At 37.3% G+C, this 21,123-nt stretch overlaps 2 protein-coding genes across 2 annotated transcripts; one reads left to right on the forward strand and one right to left on the reverse strand.

The window, feature by feature from the left end:
• Nucleotides 1–2,542: 2,542 nt before the first annotated feature.
• LOC147493949 (RNA-binding (RRM/RBD/RNP motifs) family protein) lies at nt 2,543–5,310 on the reverse strand. The gene is given in 3 exon segments (XM_086565809.1): nt 2,543–3,187; nt 3,189–4,895; nt 5,075–5,310. Coding segments are annotated over 2 exon segments (1,935 nt in total). The 5' UTR covers nt 4,842–4,895; nt 5,075–5,310; the 3' UTR covers nt 2,543–2,905.
• Nucleotides 5,311–10,318: 5,008 nt separating this feature from the next.
• Nucleotides 10,319–11,988, forward strand: LOC147493950 (uncharacterized). The gene is made up of 3 exons (XM_086567987.1): nt 10,319–10,494; nt 10,731–11,238; nt 11,321–11,988. Exons 1-3 carry the CDS (start codon nt 10,319–10,321, stop codon nt 11,597–11,599), a joined length of 963 nt encoding a protein of 320 aa, XP_086424113.1. The 3' UTR covers nt 11,600–11,988.
• The last annotated feature ends 9,135 nt before the right edge of the window (nt 11,989–21,123 follow it).

Below are 21,123 nucleotides of genomic sequence, written 5' to 3' on the forward strand. Positions count from 1 at the left end.
CAAAGAAGTGCGATACAGGGAAAGACACTACATTTTTCAGCAAATCTTACACGATACAACGAAATTACAGAACAATGGGCATGGGGAAGAAGCTCAAGAACTACAACATTTTACAAAACTCATAAAGTTCTACTCTTCAAAAACTATCTTGTGCTCTTGAAGAACACTTGTAAAGTTACAACAGTTTGCATATTGAGAGGGATGTGATGCAAAAACGAAAAACTAGTCTCTTCTGCTGTAACATAAGCATGGGCTAACATCATTTGACGTGTTTCAAAATTAGCGCAGATCATCACTCAGCTGAGATACATTTGGGGCACCCAATCAAAAATCATACTCTTCGTGTAACCAAAATGGATTGATTCAGTAACGAGTGTATATTTGCCCCACTTTTCTCCCCTGGATATTAGGATAAAAGAAGTCCAAGTCAAAGAAAAATATGCCTAAACAGTCTTCTGAAAACCACCATCTTACAATCAATCTAGATACCATCCATACAATCTATCCAGCCACCATCACAAAAGCTGGAAGTTCTTGACACACCATTGGGAAATGTCCATGAATTAAACTGATTACACAGTTGGAGAAAAATGTAATAAATATTTAAACTTGCTAAAAAAAAACATGAAGGAATGTGTGTGCCCAATAGAGTAATTTGTAAAGGATATATACACCCAAAGTATTTCAAAAAAGTGATCTCCAACAAAATGTGAACTGCAATAACAAAAACTAGAATAGTGAAAGTCGTCTGGCATAGAGAACTGAAACTAATATAGCCAACACAGTTAAACCCCAAAAATTAATATATGATTGTCATGTAGGCCAAAACTATCATACATATATAGATCTCCGAAATTCTTTTGACACCACAGACAAATGAAAATTTCAGAACCTATTGGCAAGGCCTGATCAAATAAAATAGAAAGGTTCTTTCTACTGGTGATGGAGACTCCAAGTGTTATTCTTTACACATGTGATATATAAGAGAACAACGAGTACACGAAAAAGAATACTACTGGCAGGGTTCATACTTACTAAAGAAAGACTATAAATGAGGCTAAAGCCGGAAAAGATGAACACATAAAAAGGAACCCCCACGTTTTGCTTTCTTGTAAATCAAGGAATTCGCTAAAGGGAACCATAGCAATCACTTTATTTGTTGAAATCCTTCTTGACTAATTCAAAAGCATCAATACTTGCCTTTGTGTTTAATGAAGTGCAAAGCCTACTGAAGTTGTTTAGAATAATTGTTGACTGCATTGAACTGATCACAGCATATAAGGTTGTATTCCATTTTCAGCTTGCAGATGATTCTACTTAGCCGACCATGAGGGTACTCGTAGACCCGTCCTTGTTGGTTGAAAAATGTGTCTACCCAAGGAAAAAAGACGCTAAAAACTACACAGACTGGGGCTTTAAAATCAAAAGATGGACCAAGCTAATCGGAAATCAAAGATAACAAGGTATGCATACAGATGTTAATGGATATGGACGTTTTGTTCAAAGATGGGGGAATGGAGACAGAACATTGTTAGTAAATGGTTGGTGTACGTTCTATAATCAAACCTTAAACACCTCTTACTAAAAGATTAAATAACCAAAATAATTTTATACATAATATCAAATTCGCAGATACATCGTGAAAAGCAATTAAAGACTACAGCGAATTAGGGTGGAAAGTACAGAACGAAACCTAATTAATTAAATCTGTCCCGAGGGGGAGTACCTTCCACAAGCTTATCTTCCCAAACAGGGTGAGTCCTAAGATGTAGACTTTACATCTTAAGGGCGCTTAGTTGCTAGTTACAGCTTAGGCTGTGGAGGTGCCAACCTAGCTAGAATGTCCAATGTTCAATATAACGCAACACACACACAAAATCTTTATTTAATTTTCTGCCTGTTTAAAGTTACCCTTTTGGAAACATAATGTCAATAATCAATAACAATATAACAACAACAACAACAACAACAAAAACATTATTATAACTAAAATAACTTGGAGCTCTGATTAGTGTTTCCTAGACAGGAATATAGATGAAACTTGTCCAGCAACTTTCCAATACCACCAGAACAAGCTTCAAAAAACAGTCGTATGTTTTACACTACTTTGACATGGTAAACAACAAAAATAGTCGATGTTTGTTTTACAAATTTGACATGGTAAACAACACAGAGCACAAACTATATTTAAATGTAAAGAAGAATAACGAATCTACTGATGACATCTTTCAGGGTAACTTCGGCTCAAATATATGTATCTCACTAATAATGAAAACAGCTATGAAAAGATACAACAACAAAGAGAACTAGCAGGTTTAACATATCAATATAACAGCATAACAATAAATATTACGTGTCAAACAAGTTATAAGTCTGTGCATCTACGTTGAATTTAAATCTCTTGCCTAAAGACACTTAAATTACTGATGTTAATAAACAGATACAAAATCATATTGCACAGATTGATATAAACAACAGGTAGAGTATTAAGCATGCCAAGGCAACCCAACTTGTCTGACTGTCTCAGATAAAAGAAGACAGGTACTACCAAAAGTTCAAACTGATGTCAAATAAAAACAACAAAACCAAAAACGAATTCCCCACTGACGCATGGAGTTGCTACAGAAATACTTAAAGTGTCAATCTTTGCATCTAATGATGTTCAATAGGATGCATAAGAGCATATGTAATATTTTGCCCACTTTTACCACACAAGTGAAGAACTTACTCTATATATCCGAATCCACACTCCTATGCGTCAGGGTAGAAGTATTAGAAAAGCAGTGCAGATGCAGTTGTTACCACTAAATGATAACCCACTCCTTGAAAGTGAAGCACATGGTCTTTACAAGGCCTGACAGAATACTCCGAATCAGAGAAGGATGAACAGAGAGGTACAAGATTGTCATTCTGACGGCAAGCGACGCCTCTTCCTATACTCAACATCCCTTGACCTAGACCTGTGGTCATCTTCTTGAATCATACTTGATTTGCTCCGGGCTCTTGAAGAGGGCTGCCCCCTGTCCCAGTCATCCCCATTATCCCATTCACGCTCTCTTTGGCGTTGGTCCCTGTACCCATCTTTTTCTTCCCTATACCTGCGGTCCTTATCAGGCCTGTCAAACTCTTGCTCTCTGTCATCCACGATGCCTCCTATCGAATTTCCAGACCAGTCACGCTCAGATCCCTCTCCTTCTCCCTCGAGCAGCATTTGACCTTCCTGCTCTTTCATGGCTTGCATCTCCATAACCATAATCAGAAGCCCCATCATCACCACCATAACTGGACTCTCTCGTGCGTCCTTGCTCCTCTCCTCCCCATCCACCCATGCTTGTATCAGTCCACATATTTGGATTATGCCCATCCATCCCAGAGCTACCCATTATTCCCATTCCGTTTGCGGGCATTCCCCTGCCAAAGAACGCTGGATTTACATGAGGTGCTACGCCTGGAAGTCCCACAGTATTTACAGTTGGATATGAAGGCATCATCCCAGGAAAAACAGGGCCAGGGAATCCTCCATAACCACCTCCTCGGCCCATATAAGTTGGATCGAACCCTGCATTCATCATATTCTGAGGATGCATCATCCCTCCTGCAGGACCACCCATACCGGGACCTCCAAAGCCTTGACCATAAGGATTTGCTCCACCAGCACCACTTCCGACCCCACCATTGTTAACCATGTTCCTTGGTCCAATACCACCTCCTCTTCCCCTCATCGGTCCACCAGCCATTTGACCTCTGCTGACCATTCCTGGCCCACCTCGACCCCAACCAACCTTGCCAAAGTTCCTCCCTGTGTCTCCACCTTGATAATTCATTCCAGTCCCTCTCCCTACCCCATCATTCGGTCTTCTTCCCTGTGGCTGAGATTGAGCCTGTGCTTGGGCTTTATTTATGTAGGAAGCCCCCATCTGCTTCAGAGTCTGCGGAGAAGCAAAAGCAACCACACAAGGTCGTCCATTGAAAGGGTGGCCATTCATGCCGTCTTTACATGAAGCTGCAGCATTTGGGTCAAAAAACTCAACTTGGCAGTAGCCTTTGGACTTCCCACTAGCTCTCTCATCGAAAAACTTGATTTCTTTCACCCTCCCATACTGAGATAGTACACCTTCGAGCTCTGCATCAGTAGTCCACCAATGCAGTTCTCCGACAAAAAGCATGGTGGTGCTGTTCTCTGCAACTGGACGGTTCAAATTTTCATTAGCCGGTGAATAATTAGTATTAATGCCCATCCTATTAACTGCCAGTTGTGGGGCGCCTCTTGGACCGTCATGGGCTGAATTTGGCAACGAAGACGACCCCGAGACATAATTTCCAGGCATCAAATTAGGATCAACAACCCCAATTTTAGGAGGCACTGGTGCTGCTACTTGAAGTCCTGCATCACTTCCCACATGTGCATCATGACTCATTTGTGCCAACCTAACTCTCTGTGAACCCCCATCTTGGTAACCACCAGGCCCTTCTTCCACTCCCTTGTTACTATGCTCAGGGACTCGTGCACGTCCTCCCACCAAATCCTTTCCTGGAACAATGCTCACCCCCGGTACAGTACCATGCTCTACTTCCGTTTTCTGAGCTTGTGATTCCACCCCATTTACCATACCACCACCAGCAGCACCCAACGGGACTGTCTCGGACCGATGCAGCTGCTGCAAGAAACCCTCGCCGACATTAACATCATTATAAAGATCATCATACTCATCCTCATCCCCTAAAAGCTCCTCTTCTTCAGCAAGCGCAGATATCGCTACCCCACCACCACCTTGATACTGCAATTTTTGACTATACTCTTCTTCGCCATAATCCAATTGCTCTTCAGCTGTTGGATCCATTTCACTCTATCCTTTATTACAGATAAAAAAAGGCAGATCTTCAGTACCCACCACCTATTATCAAGCAATAAAAAAAAAATACTCTTAAAACTAGCATACCAAATTAGCTTTTACCCACACTTGATAATCAAACAGACCCAGTATGTAAAAAAGTGTATATAAGTAGTTCAAACTTCAAACTAGTTAAAATTTGTTTACTTAACATTTATTTAAGTATTAAACGGAATACGCACCTTAGAAGAAAGGAGGAATCTGCAATATAAATAATATCAAGCCCTTAATCTGGAAGGAAACAACATGGATCGCTCTATTTAGCCACCATAAAACACGAAAAAAGGTCTACGCACAAAACGAGATGACGATGATAATTGTTATCTTGTTACTGTAGGTAGGAACTGGTAGTTTAAAACTTTAAACTCTTAAACTGACTTACAAACTTGTTACCACCAAGTCGTGTCTTTTTTTTGGAGTGATCTAGACCAGATAATTAATAATTTATTAATATTTATTTTCGACCAGAGTTCAAATTACCGTGGAATTTCGTTTTTATCTGCTGATACTTTACTTTGCCGGTACGGAATTGAGGAAGAGAAATTTAAATGAGTTTCTCAGTCACGTCAGTTCACTGAATTGGATTAGTTGATAGGAGTTGTTGTGTTTCCAAAGTTCTTGTAAGCTAAAATGAATGTTAAATGTGAAATTGGTTATGAAATAGAAGAAAACTATGGTGAATGCTATGTTGTGTACGTTTAGTTGAATTTTGTATGAATCAGGCGTACAATCTCGCTTAATCTGGGCTGTAGTGTATATTGTGTGCATTTCAGGTGAATTTGTTGTGCATTTTAGATTTGGACTGCAACATGTAGTTTGGTATAGGCTTCGCAAATAATTTTAGTTACACATGCTGCAAAAAAATGAAATGGTATATGACATACTTTCATTCATAGAAAACCTTAACCAAATTTAGATTTAATCACATACCAACATATGTTAGCTACATGCATATACCAACATATAAGTCATTCATCACCCTTCATAAAACCTGCATCCTTTAAATACTTAACACAGAACCACAAAATAAAATTCTAACAGCAGCCATCTCAATTACTTCTTGGAATTGCACTTCTTCCCACTTTCTTTGAAGTTTTGGCTGCACTACATCATATCCCAACTTCTTTGAAGTTTATGCTTTACTAGATCCCACTGATGTGCATTAAAATTTGTAATGAAAAAAGAAGCTAACCCTAATGCACCAAATCGTAACATGTACTACATGCAAATATATTACCCTCTAATAATATGTCATGTAATATAGGAGAATAAGGGTGTCAATCCACCTTCAAACAAACAATGGGAAGTTAAAAACCAAGTAAGAGAAAAGGAGAAGAGACAATGAGAGTGATTTAATTTATATTGATGATTTCGAAGAATGCTCACTGTAAGACATGGGCTATTTGCATACATCCAAATTGGATAAAGCCCTCAAGTCTCCAAGTAAAACAAAACTCTACTTGTTAAGATTGAGATAAGTATCACTTTGGATATGTATGTATCACTAAGTAAAGCAAAACTCTATTTGTTGAGATTGAGATAAGTATCACTTTGGATACGTATGTATCACTCTCTCCTTATAAGAAAAGGGAAGAGTAAACCCAACCTAGAATATAACAAATATTCCCATTCTCACTCTCTTCTCTCCATTAATAATTGGCAAGCTCAATAGGGTTTTATTGGTGTGAAAATATAGCCATTATTCTAGTAATTCTGGCAACGACAACAAGAGACGTATCGTTGATCGATTCCGATTCTGATTCCGCTTCCGTTGCCAAGTTTATTGATTTGTTTCAACAAAAGGTAAGTGCACTATATTGTCTTCACTCACAAATAACACCTCTCTCTGGGCTAGAACTTTCAAAGCCATTGATCACAAATGGTTGCGAAAGGGGAGGGGTGGAAATAATGGGATCATACTTCAACATACTTATTACTTTTGGAAAGGAATTGGTAGTACATATGAGCTTAATTATCAAGCCTTAGCTGATCTGGAGTATTAACAATGGAAAACATACATCTTTATGTAATGATCCATGGATCAATCTGAACAATAAGCCTGTTCTTGTGAGGGATCATATTTTTAATCCTCATTCTTTTAGAAATACCAAAGTCAAAAGGATTTTAAATGCAAATAAGAATAGTCGGAATGCAATTTTCCTAGAATATCTATACTATTCCCTAAACCTATTGTTCATATCATTGTGGCAACTCTCATTAGACCTTCTATACAATATGACAAATTTGCCAGGAAATGCCATCGTAAAGGGTTGTATACTGTAAAATTTGCATACAAGTTGCTATCCAAAGAAAACTGGGAGTGGGGAGCTCATCATTCCAATTTGGAAAGCAAATTTGGCAACTGGAGGGCAACACTTCCCATGGAAGATTGATATGGGAGGATTGCCAACTAGTGAAGTTATGTTGACTATAGGTATGGAAGGAGGGTTTAATTGCCCCTTCTGTCAAATAAGCACGGAATCTGTAGCTCACATTTTCTATTGATTCAGCTAGATTATAGGTGTCTGGTTCATTGCAGTGACATGTATAAGAGTGGATAGACACCCCTTTCGCATGTTGTTCCTTTCGCTTTGGATGAAGATTCTTCCCATCCAACTGATTTTTATGTCGTGTCGTATCTAGTCTCAAACGTTCAAAAACAGTGAGAAGTTCCAAAGCACGGACACCGTACCTCTAGCTCTAAAATTGTTTATATTTTAATTTTAATGATCAGGAGCTAAAACCTTCCCTGGTGGAGGGTTAATGACACTCATGTGAAGATCAAACTCCGATTGAGGAGAACTGATCATTGCTTATGACTTAGGTTATATTTAACATCATGTCACAAAATGACAGTGATTGTCCAAGATTAGAGCCTGGAGCTCTAGATAAGGTTGTGTGCGCAACCCAAGTGACACTAAGGCTAGTCGCGCGCGTGACCCATTGGTGCATCCAGGTTCTAAAATTTGAGCGGTTGGTGTAGAATAGTACCAGGGATTGAAAAAGTAGTTCAGAGATGAATATTAGTTCAATCTCTTATGTTAACAAGATGGGCTTAGAGAGAGGTTCGTGTTGTTAGGGATCGACGTCTCAACGTGTTTTGGGTTTTTCTATGAACCCAAAACAAGTTAAAGACAACATGATTTAGACTTCTTAATTATGAAAATAGTTTAACATGAGTAGATTTAACTCTCCACCTTTCTTTCTCTTTATCTCCTTCGAATTAAGAAAATCAAATTTTGAAAGCTTTAGTGATTTGAATTCCAAGTAACACCATAGTGTAGTCGAATAATCACCAAGAAAATCCTTCTCATGAGTTCCCTAGTGTAGTAATTCCAATGAAGAAACTCAAAAGTTCTAGACTTTAAGAGTGGAACAAAATCCTTGCTTGAAGTGTATTCCAACATGCACGTTGTAGTTTGCAAAGAAGTTTCTCAAAAATCAACAATCAAGAATTAAACAAGAATCAGGAACAAAGATCAAGTTGAAATTTATCTTTATTGATTAGTAACAGTGGTTACAAGTTTCTCTCTTTCTCTCTCTCTTTGCTCTGGTTTTGTTGGTTTTTCTCTAATGAATTTGGAATGAATCTTTCTTCCTTTTTCCAGTCTTTATATAGTGCTGCAATGGTAGCTTCGCCCAATCATTTCCTACCGCGTGTCCCTTCTCTTCTTCTTCCTCCTTTTCCGCTTTTCTCGCGAACATACAAACTATAGTCTAAAATATCGGCAAATCATCGATATTTCTTATTAATCACAATATTTGGGCTGAAATATCGGGTGATGATATTTGCCCATGACATCACCCCTCTTGAAACTTTCAAATTTTGACCACGAAAAATTTGAATGTTTCGAGAACCAAAACAAATTTACCAATTTCAAAATTAAAAAAATCAAAGCGGTTACAGCTGGAAACAGACCAGTTACATCAAAATTATAAAAGCTTTATTTTGCTTTCTCTCTCTTCACTTATTTGCGAAAAAACTTGAGAGAAAACCCAAACCCCACCACCATTAACATCACCTGGAAAGCTTAATCTTGGCTGTATTTGCTGTCATCGCCACCAAATCTTTCTGTACATTTATCAGGTTAGTAAAAAGAGTAACTTAATAAGCTACATACTAACCAAACTTTATCGTTGTCTTTAAATATGCTGAATAATTTCGCCTGTTTCTCTTTCCAAATTATTATACTTAAGGCTTAGGCTTTGAGTACTCACATATTATCTGTGTATCTCTATACTAATTATACCTTGAATTATAATTTTTGACAGTATGCCTAGGAGAAAAACTTGTGTTAACTTTATACGCACCCTCTTGAAACAATCCTGGCTTTGACGTCAAGAATGTATGTGTTTGAGACACAGTTCTTCACCTCGAATCCCGACATTATCATCTAGAGACCTCGATACGTGTTTAATAAATAATATATTATACAATTATACTAAATATAGTGATAGTAGCTCATATAAAGGATATAATTCTAATAAAAAGTTTATTGTTTCTAGTGATACCGACATGTCGAACGAAAGTATTGAATCTGCAACTCGAATCAGCTCATCTTCCTCGGCTTCGTCATCACAAAGAACTGAGACTGACGAACCAGAGTGGTGTGTCCCATGTATTTGGCTGATGGCTTAGGATGCCATCCTTTTGAGACTGTGAGCTCGGAGTCTGAGCGCAAAGTTATGGACGACGATAGTATATGGAGTAGTGGTTTGAATCCTTGTTTTCTAAAAAGACCCAACTTAGACATAGTTAAAGCTGCCTACCAGATACTAGACACTGTCCACCTTCGACATTACGCTGGAAGTATGAAAGGAACTAGATGCCAAAGTGGCGATCCTCAAACAACCATTATTATTGTTGGGCAAATAGCTGCTGGTTTGCGCCTTCCCTTATCTGACCTCAATCGAGAGGTACTGAACCATCTGACCATCTCTCCTAGCCAAGGCACAACCAATTTTTGGAGACTACTGCACATTTGTAATTACTATAATTCTCACCTTGCATCCGATGTATGGAGATCCCAAAGAATCCTTCTTATCGACATTCAAAAACATTATACCTTTGTCGAACGTATGGAAAAGAATAAAAATGGTATATCGGAGCCTAGTGGCTATTTTTATCCCAAAAAATGAACCAACCACACAGGCATCATAAAGATAAATCTAGATAGTGATTTCAGATGGCCATTATATCCTATCATTATATCTAGGCAATGGGAGTCATCTGCTTCTATCGCTGTTCCATCCTTGGCACATCATGTCTTTAACATTAGAGTTACATTATTTTACGACACCCCATCCCTTGAACCCATATTTCAACCCTCTATCTCGAACCTGCTATCTGACCGGTCTATCATTGTGACTTTGTTTTAGTACCAAGACCAGTCTCGATGAGAAGTCTTGGAGAATCCACTAGAGTAATGGAGCTTTTAAAAGGCACCAATAAAGAAATCACTGCTCGAACTGGTGTTGATAAATATGGCAATCCAAAATTGAATATCGATCTTCTAGATATCGATAATTATGTTGGTCCTCTCTATTTCCTAAAAAGTATCGTCCTTCGAGGTCAAGATCCTTTACCTCCCCAATCTATTATGTCATGCAAAACTATTCCATGTCCCTTACAACCTTGTTCATCTGAAAAAATATTAAGAAAAACTTTTGATTCCACTGAATTGCCTGCTAACACTCCTCGATGTTATTTTAATTATATGCTAAATGGTTTTAAAATGACTGAAGATCTTTTTCCCGAAATCAAACAAGAGATTCCCGATTTCTATAATTATCCACTTTTGCAAGATGTATTTGATCACTACTGCTTATTGTACACAGATATGGGCTCTCGCATTCCTCATGTTCAAGACAAATCAATGAAACACACGAAAAGTGTTTTGCAAAAACAACAATTGGTAGCTCCTCCCAGGCTCCTCCCCTTTCTCAAGAACAACCTGTCAATACCGGTCTTCACCAAAGAAAAAAAAAAGAACTTGGTTCCATTGATGCACCACCAACCTCGAGGATACCGAAAGCTGCAAAAACTACCACCACTGAAACAGCTGTCCCTGTGCCTGCCAAATCATTAACTATACCAGCTACTCACAAACCCACTGTTCCACCCACAGCTTCAAGCTCCTCTTCTCATTCTGAAGTATTTGTTGCTGATTTCGTCCTTCAAAATAAACAAAAAGTTCTTAAATCTGCTTCTTTATTCTCTGATTTTCCGACACCTAGACTCGGAGAAGCTCTTGTCATGAATACTATACTCCTTCAAGATAGATCAGCAATGGCTGAAATTTGCACAACCGAACATTTTCAAATATTGTGCTCCTCCCTTGAAAAGGTGAGGAAACAACTTTGGTCATACTCTCATCCCAGTTTTCTCATGATGTATAATGTATCCATGAATCATATCTTCATTTCAGGTTAAAGTTGCTGCTGTTGGCAAGTTTGAGCATGATCTGAGGACCTTGCACCTTCTCTGGGAAGATAATGACAAGCTGAAACAAGAGAAAGAGATAATACAACATTCTTTGGATGAAGAAAAGAAAAAACATGCTTTCACTTGCTCCCAACTCACTTCTGCTAACGCCGAGATGCTGAAGAAATTTGTTGATGATAATACCGAGTTGATCTCGAAATTAAAGGAATCTTATGAGACAAATGTAGCGAGCCTCAAGCGAGAGAAAACAAAAAACAGCTGATCTCGAGACAAAGACAGCTAGTCTTGAGGCAGAAGTTCAAAAAGCTAAGCTTGATTTGGCTACAACTAACCAACAGATGAAGTATTGTGTTACAACGATGGGGAGTTTCAGACCCTATCTCCCTACTGATGTTATCGCTAAATACAATCTTGATTCTGATGAGGAGAGCAAGATGCCTTCCAACATTGCTGCCCTTGATCTAGAAAAATATGTTGTGGACTCTGCTACCCCTACTATTGAAGCTGTCGATACAGCAATGAGTACCCCACCTTTCAATCCAGACTCGTTCATCAGTACACCCAACTGTTTGGAGGGAGTCGAAGTGCGGACTGCCCTCAACACCCTTTTTGAAACCAAATGTCTTGATGCAAAGCTTACCAAGAACTCCTCCCAGCTCTAGTCTTATTTTTCTGATATCTCTTGATTGTAAAATTGATACAATGATCTAACTATCTCTCTAGATCTCTTTAAACTCCTTTTGAATTTATGCAAATATATCTTTTTGCTTGCTATAATCTCATTATGTATGCAATATATCTGATATTTACCAACTATGAAAAAGAAAAAAAATATAACTTTTTGATACCATTCCTAACCAAACACCAGCATCAATACTTAGTAAATATTTTTTAAAATCATCTTTGAGTTTCGATATCACTCCAACCAAAGACAATATTGATACTTAGTACATATTTTAAAATTTACAATTAAGTTTCGATACCACTCCAACTAAAAACAGTATCGATACTTAATATATATTTTGAAAATTACAATCGATTTTCGATTCCACTCCAACCAAAAGCAGTATCGATAGTTAGCATATATTTTGAAAATTACAATCGAGTTTCGATACCACTCTAACCAAAAGTAGTATCGATACTTAGCATATATTTTGAAAATTATAATCGAGTTTCGATACCACTCCAACCAAAAGCAATATCGATACTTAGTATATATTTTGAAAATTACAATCGAGTTTCGATACCACTCCAACCAAAAGCAGTATCGATACTTAGCATATATTTTGAAAATTACAATCGAGTTTCGATACCACTCCAACCAAAAGCAGTATCGATACTTAATAGATATTTTGAAAAGTACAATTGAGTTTCAATACCACTCCAACCAAAAGCAGTATCGATACTTAGCATATATTTTGAAAATTACAATCGAGTTTCGATACCACTCCAACCAAAAGCAGTATCAATACTTAAAAATAACATCAATATGTCTCCATATATACCTTTGCTTTTGAATCATAATTTTCTGACCTGGTATCGAGATGATAATCTATAGATCACCAGGATTTTTTCTTTACCTTTGCACCCTTTTCCATGCTTAGATATAACAAATAAATATTTATATTTGACAAACAATAACTCTGACCAACTGGCTCATAAATCAACATCCGTTAAATTAAACCATGTCATTAACCCTTATTTAATTACTATTCAAACTTTAAACCGTCCCGCGACAAACAACAAAAAGAGTTACTTTTTCATTAATGTTCCTCATTTTCATGCTCACCTGCCATTAATATTCCTCGTTTTCTTGCTAATCACCATTAAATTTTCTCGTTTGTATAAACTTTTACTACTATAAAAACCCTTTAAACATCTGATTTTGAATCATCTCTTACAATTTCCCTACTGATCAATCCTCATTAGTTTTACTGACTAAAAACCATGTCTCTCATCTCCTTCTTCCTTATTATCTTAGCCATTTTTATGGTTATGCCCGACGGCCTCCCTACTGGTCTGACTGTCCTACTACAGATTACTTCGATAATGAGAAAAAAATAGAAGAAGAATCAGAAGAAGAAAAAGAAAATGAAGAAGACGAAGAAGAATATGATGGCGAATGGTTGAGAGACCCATACTGCTATGATTATGTTAAAGATGGCGATGGGTTTTCCACCACCTGTGATGATGAGGATGATGGTGAAGATGGTGATGATGAAGATGAAGAAGAAGAAGAGGATGATAATGACGATGAAGATGATGATTAGCCTTATTTTCTATATTTTTAGTTTTTATTTCAATTTGTAATAGGTTGTTTGGCCTACGCTTTTTTCCCTTTTAATGAAATATTATCGCACTATCTCGTCCACTGGCATCCTTAATCATTAATACATGCTGCGACCTTCGACATTGTATCTATAATTAAAAAGCTACCGTTGACATTCGATATTGACATCTATATCGCATTAAAAATACCACTTATAAAGACATACCTTATTTGCACCTTATTCTGTAACCTGGTATCGATCACCCGATACCACATATTTCATACTTTCTATCATCACGATATTTACCTAAGTTCGCATCGCTGCCCAGAGATGGATTTTTTTACCTGAACTCACATTGTTGCCAAAAACAATTTGACCCGAACTTGACATTGCTGCCAAGAACTGGATTTTTTTACCTGAACTCGCATTGTTGCCAAGAACAGGATTTTTTTACCCGAACTTGACATTGCTGCCAAGAACTGTATTTTTTTACCTTAACTTGACATTGCTGCTAAGAACTAGATTTTTTTAACTTGAACTCGCATTGCTGCCAAGAACAGGATTTTGTTTGACCTGGTATCGAGATGAGGATCTACAGATCACTAGGATTTTGTTTGACCTAGTATCGAGATGATGATCTACAAATCACCAGGATTTTGTTTGACCTAGTATCGAGATGAGGATCTACAGATCACTAGGATTTTTTTTTGACCTGTTATCAATCATATAATTCTAAAGATACAAAGATCTGCTATATTTGTACAAATATTGATTTTGAGAATGACAATATCTTTATTGAATGTATAACCTTGATTAAAAAAAACACATTATGATACTTGAAATAGTCTTTATTGATAAAATGCTTTTAAATTGCTTACATTTTGAGGTTTTGGTAATATTACATCTTCAGCCGTTTTTAAGTAGTAAGCTCCATTGATTCCGACCTTGTGAATGATGTAAGGCCCATCCTAGCTTGCTGCTAATTTACCAGCCCCTTTTTCTTTAGTAGCTTGAGTGACCATTTTCAATACAAAATCACCTTCTTGAAAATGCCTTTCTCTTACTTTCTTGTTGAAAGCTTTTCTGAGCTGCCTATGATAGGTGTCGAGCCTTACCCTTGCTTGATCCCTTGTTTCCTCGAGATTGAGAACTTCTGAAGCCATTCCTTCATCATTTTGACCATTTACTAAGATTTTGGTTCTGGATGTCGACACCACTAGGGCTGTCAATGGGTTTCGATAACCCGATAACCGATCCGAACCAAACCGATAAAAAATGGGTTCGGATTTGATATTTCGGGTTCGGTTCGGTAATGGATCCATTTTTCAGTTCCGATAAGCTATCGGTTTGGTTTCGGTATTTGCTTCCACCGAACCAATATTAACCCGAACCGATAGTGGTATTGTAGTAATATCTGTAATTAGTTTGGTATAAGTTAAAACAAAATATGTGGCTGAGATCCACTGATGAAAAATATCTACGGCTAAGATCCAATCATTTAGTGAGAATTTAGATCGATTGTTTCACATCCCCCTCTCCTCTCTCACTCTCTCACTCAACAAAGCCATGATTTTCTCTCTTCAATTTCTTACAAGATTTTACTACAATTTCTCTTCCATTCTGCTACAATTTCTTCCAAGACAAACAAAGCCATGATTTTCTCTCAACCTGCTATAATTTCTTCCAGTACGACTTTTCTCTCCTCAAACAAGGTATATACCCATTTAGTTTTACTTGCTTAATTTTTAACAACTCAAACATTCTCCTCTCTCACTCAAATATTTATTGCATTTGTGTTTTTTATTTTTCCATTGCGTTGCTTATAAAACATATTATGTCTACTCCATCGCCGAAAGTGTTAGTTCTCATTGCTAAAAGTAATACTATTGTGATTGATGATGGGAAAGATGAAAACACTCAAATTTGTAAAGTTGTGCCTGCTAGGAAGTTGAGGTCTATTGTGTGGAAAGAATTTGACAAGAAAAAAAGATGAGAAAGGAGTGGATAGAGCCATTTGTATGCATTGCAAAGAGAATTTTGATGGGAAAAGTGCTAATGGAACTAGTCACTTGATGTCACACTTGAAAAGATGCTCTCGTAGGGTGAAGCCGTGGTCGGTCAAGAACAACTTGTACCACTCAAGAGAGAAGATGGAACCGCTTCTATCAAGAATCACAAATTTACTCAAGCGAGGAGTCGTGCGGATCCGTCGGCCCAAGATGGTTGTGAAACATGAATATGCTTTTCGTATGGTGGATCATCTTTATTTTAGGGAGTTTGTGCAAAACCTTCAACCTCTTTTTGACCTTCATAAGCGCAATACACTAAGGTCTGATATTACCGAACTTTTTAAAGAGGAAAAGGTTGAACTATATCGTCTATTAGAGACGCTTCCCAGCCGAATCAGTTTGACAACCGACTTGTGGACATCTGAAAATACAAAAGATTCATATATGTGTGTAACTTGTCATTTTATTGACAATGATTGGGTTTTGAGGTCAAAGATTTTAAACTTTCTGAAGCTTCATTGTGGTCATACAGGAGAAGAATTGGCTAAAGTAATGATGAGCTGTTTACTTGATTGGAACATTGATAAAAAATTGTTTGCTATTACTCTGGACAATGCCTCATCTAATGATACATTGATTGCAAGCTTGAAGGGGACTCTCAATCGAGATAGTTTGTTGATATCGGGTGGGGATTATTTTCATATACGTTGTACAGCCCATATCATCAACCTTATTGTTAAAGATGGTCTAGAAGTATTAGGAAATACTTTGAAAAATATTCGAGAGTGTTGCAAGTATGTTAGGCTTACACCTCAAAGAAAGACGAAATGGCAGGCTGCAATTAATCAAGTCAAAGTAACAACAGAAAAGTCTATTTCTCTTGATTGCAAGACTAGGTGGAATTCAACACAAGAAATGCTTGAAACTGCACTCGAGTACCAAGAAGCTTTCATGCGTTTAGACCAACGAGATGATGATTTTAAGGTGAATCCTTCGAGAGAAGAATGGGATATGGCAAGAGTTATTTGCAATTGCTTGAAAGTGTTTGCTGATTCAACAAATACTCTTTCAGGTATATAATTTAATAAGCAATTCCTTTTTTCAATTCTTTTGTAATTGGTTTATTGTTTGATATAATTAAGTGAGTAATCATGCATGTTTCTGAATGTCTACTTTAGGTAAAAAGTATCCAACTGCAGACATTTATTTCTCTGAGGTTTGTGAGATTCACTTGAGCATTTTAGAATGGCAAGACAGTCCTATATTTAGTGTGCAAGTTATGGCAGGCAAGATGATGGAGAAATTTAGTAAATACTGGTCTGATTGCAGTTTGATATTGGGAGTGGCTGCTGTGTTGAATCCAGAGTTCAAGATTAGATTTATAGAGTACTACTTTGCAGATATTTACGATGAAACTTCGGCCAAGTCGCAGACAAAAAAGATTAAAGATGCCTTAGTTCATATTTTTACGACATATGATTCGCTCTCGACAAGTCAGGTGTCCATGAGTTCAAGTGGTTGTGCTAGTACACAATCGACTAGTGCAGAAAGTGTGGTTAGAAAGAAAGCTAGAAGAATGGAAAATTGGTATCTGCAAGAAGTTATTGTTGGTATACAAACAAAATCTGAGTTGGAACTTTACTTGGAGGAATCTGTATTTCCACTCCAGGGTGCAAGTGTATTGGATTGGTGGAGGATTAACGCTCCCAAGTATCCCACTTTGTCAAGGATGGCGCGAGATATTTTGAGTATTCCAGTTACTTCGGTTCCTTCAGAATCAGCATTCAGTACTGGGGGTAGAGTGCTATGTGATAAACGCACATCATTGGGGACTGACATGGTTGAAGCTCTCTTATGCACACAAAGTTGGTTGCCAGCAATTCCAGTAGGTACGTATAATTAAGTTTACTATTGTAATGGATTAATAATATATTAACTTGTAAGTGTGTCTATTGTAATTTATAGTTACGTAACTCGTCAGTTAATTATTTATCTCAGATTCATCTACATCATTCTCTTCAATTAGCACAAGCAGAACATATGGCAAAGAATGATGCAAAGGTAAAACTATCGCTTGAATTAGAAAGCTTGGTATGTTTTAATTACTTAGTCTTGTGCTATTTCAATACCTCACTCACTTCGCGTGAAGGAGTCTCATGAAAGGTATTACCAAATCTGCTAAAGGCTTCGTTTGGCATTGTGGAGAAAACCGAGTCCGCATTGCGAGGGTGAAAAGGATATATACTCCATAATCGAACTATAGTTTTTATATTAAAGTAGATTATGTTAAATTGGTCAGCATATGTTATCCACGGAAAGTCCGCATTGGTGGTTTGATTGTAATACACAAATAACCCACCAATTTATTATTCTTTACTTCTTTCTTTTTCGGGTTGATGTCATTTGAACATATGCTGACATTTTGGGGTTGCTTTATTTTGGCAGGATTTATTTTGCTAAAGCTTACTTTGAGAGTTTGGTGGATGTGATAAGTAGATGCAAAGATATGCAAAAAAAAAATCTTGATTTTGGGGTAGTTAGATTTGGCAGAGATGATTTGCATGGAAGCTTTATGAGATTTTGGTGGATGTGATATATGTAAAAGATCTTGAATTTTTGCTGGAAGTATATGTAAAAGATCTTAAATTTTCTTTTGGTCCCTTATTTAGTTATTTTGTACTACTTATCAGATCTTTAATATTTGATCCTAATTAGCAGTTCGGGTCGGTTCGGTTTCGGATTCACTAAATTCTTATTGGTTCGGATCGGATTCGGATTCATTAAATTTTTATCGGTTTCGGATTCACTAAATTTTTATCGGTTCGGGTTCGGATTTGAGAGAATCCGATCCAAACCGATCCATTGGCACCCCTAGACACCACCATTTCAGATGGAGTTACTACTTCCATGCCATAGGCCAAAGTAAAAGTTGATTCACTTATGACCATTCGAGGTGTTGTTCTATAAGCCCATAAAATGCTGTTTAGCTCATCCACCTAAAGACCTTTCTTGTCCTCTAACTTTTTCTTGATATTATCCATAATGGTTTTATTTGTTGCCTTGGCTTGCCCGTTACCCTGAGCATAGTATGGTGCATATGTGAAATGCTTTACCTTATAAGATTCCAAGAAAGCTTTTACCTTCCCTCCCTTAAACTGCGGACCATTATATGATATAATAGCATAAGGCAACCCATATCGACATATGACTCGTTCAAAAAGGAAATTTATGACATTCTGCTCTTTGATGTGTTGTAAAGCGATGGTTTCTACCCACTTTGTGAAATAGTTTGTGACTGCCAATATGAACCTTCTTTTGCCTCTCATTGGTGTTAGTGGACTGACAATATCCATACCCCATAGAGCAAAAGGCTAGGGGTTTGAGACACAATGTAACTCTTCAGCTGAAACATGTATGGCTTTCCCATGAATTTGGCAATCGCATACATTTTTTCACATATTGAAGATAGTCTCTTCGCGATCCGAGGCCGTAAATATCCCTACCTCGATTTTATTAGCCAATGATCTACCAATTCGAAGTGGTTTCCACATTCGCCTTCGTGGAAGCTCAACAATGATTAGTCAGGCTTCCTTAAGTGATATGCATTTCAAATGTGGACCTCCAGGATTCTTTCGATATAACTCATTATCCATCAATACATATCTTTGAGCGCCAGACTTAATCCTTCTGCCCTCATTTTTGTCCTCCATTACTTATCTAAGGGCAAAGTAATGGAGGACAAAAATGAGGGCAGAATCATGATGCCAGGCTAATCATGACGCCCCCAGTGTGTCAATCTCCATCACTTCTGAGTCGTCGATATCGATGATTAGCCTTTTTTGAACTCCAATATGTAGAGTGTGACCCTCTGTGTTTTCCAGCATCGCTGCAACATATGCCAGGGCATCAGCATGCATGTTCTCATTTCTATTGAGATGCTGAAGTTTTATCTTACTGAAGTCCCTCAATTTGGATTTTATGAAGTTCAAATAATCCACCATATTTTCACATTTTGCCAAATATCCTCCTTGATCTGGCTGACCACGAGCATCGAGTCGCTAAAGATTGACAACTCTTTTATGTTGAGAGATCTAGCCATTTCGAGACCAACTATTAAAGTTTCATACTCAGCCTCATTATTAGATGCATGGAACCCCAATGTTATTGTCATTTCAAGTATTTGATTTTCAGGAGTGACCAGGACCTCTCCGATGCCACACCCCTTACATCCAGATGATCCATCGACAAATAATCTCCAAGCATTAGTTCCCACCCATGGATCGTCTGTATCGATAACATCTTCAAGCCCTTGCAGCATTGAGAATTCCTCTTCTTCCATGCCACTAGCATCCTCAGATGGAAAATCTGCCAGAAAATCGGCCAATACCTGACTTTTCTCTGATACTTGGTTTCGATACTCTACTCCGAATTTGTTTAATAGTACCGACCATTTAGACATTGATAAATTAAAAAATTGAATAGTTTACCTACGAAATAAACGATGAACTCAAAACGTAAGTAAACTAAAACTATCTTATGAGCCTATAAGTTTATCAAAGATTCTACTCTCAATCCTATGAGATATAGTGGAGTAGGAAGTTCGTTCCACTCCTAGTCCTTCCGCATGTTAATGTTCTCTACGTATAAGTACTCTTAACTCTAAAGTCTAATGAGAGATTTACGAAGTGGCAACTAGACTACGATGCAACTACCCACAAGATGCAACTAGTCGATTATCAGAACAACTATAGGAATGCTACGTTGATTCTATGATAAGGAGTTAGAGGGGGATTGATTCCACCTTAACTCGACTTAATCGTACTAACGACGAATTGTCTTAATCCGAATTGAACTGCTTCGCAGAACAATATGGTTATTCCTAATCCCTAATTACAAATGGCATTCCTACCAATTCATAACTAGCATGTGAACGATTAAACCCATTCTCATGGTGAACTAATCGCTTCTAGAGTGGAAAGAAAATTGCGACGACTCTACGATAATCGGAATCAAGCTTTCATCAAGGCTTCTCAACCCCCTCTAATGGAGGTTTAGCCGAGAATCATTACGCAATCATTTCCGATTAAATTAAAACTAAACATAATATAAAGAATTGAAATTTACTAATCTAAATTAAACAATAATTAAAATCTAATTAATAACTAAGAATTGAATAACAAGTAATAAATGAAATCAGATCTAACACAAATGTAAATGACAAGAATCTAAATTAACAAACTAGCTATTTTATTAATCAATCTAATTAAGAATAATGATTCTAGAGTTTAATCTAAAACAAGAATTGGATTTGAAACTAAACTTAACATAAAGAATTAAATCTAGATCTAGAAGCTATTCTAATGGCTACTTTCTATTCTAAGCTACTTTTATTTTCTAACCTAATTCTCTACCCTTATCTACCATTAACCAAGAGTGAAGCTTTGGTTTTTATACATTCAGATCCAAAAATCGTGCATGGGCTTGGAGCCATGTTTTGGGCCAGAGAA

The sequence above is a fragment of the Coptis chinensis genome, chromosome 6 (genome assembly GCF_015680905.1).
Source record: "Coptis chinensis isolate HL-2020 chromosome 6, ASM1568090v1, whole genome shotgun sequence".
Lineage (NCBI taxonomy): Eukaryota > Viridiplantae > Streptophyta > Magnoliopsida > Ranunculales > Ranunculaceae > Coptis > Coptis chinensis.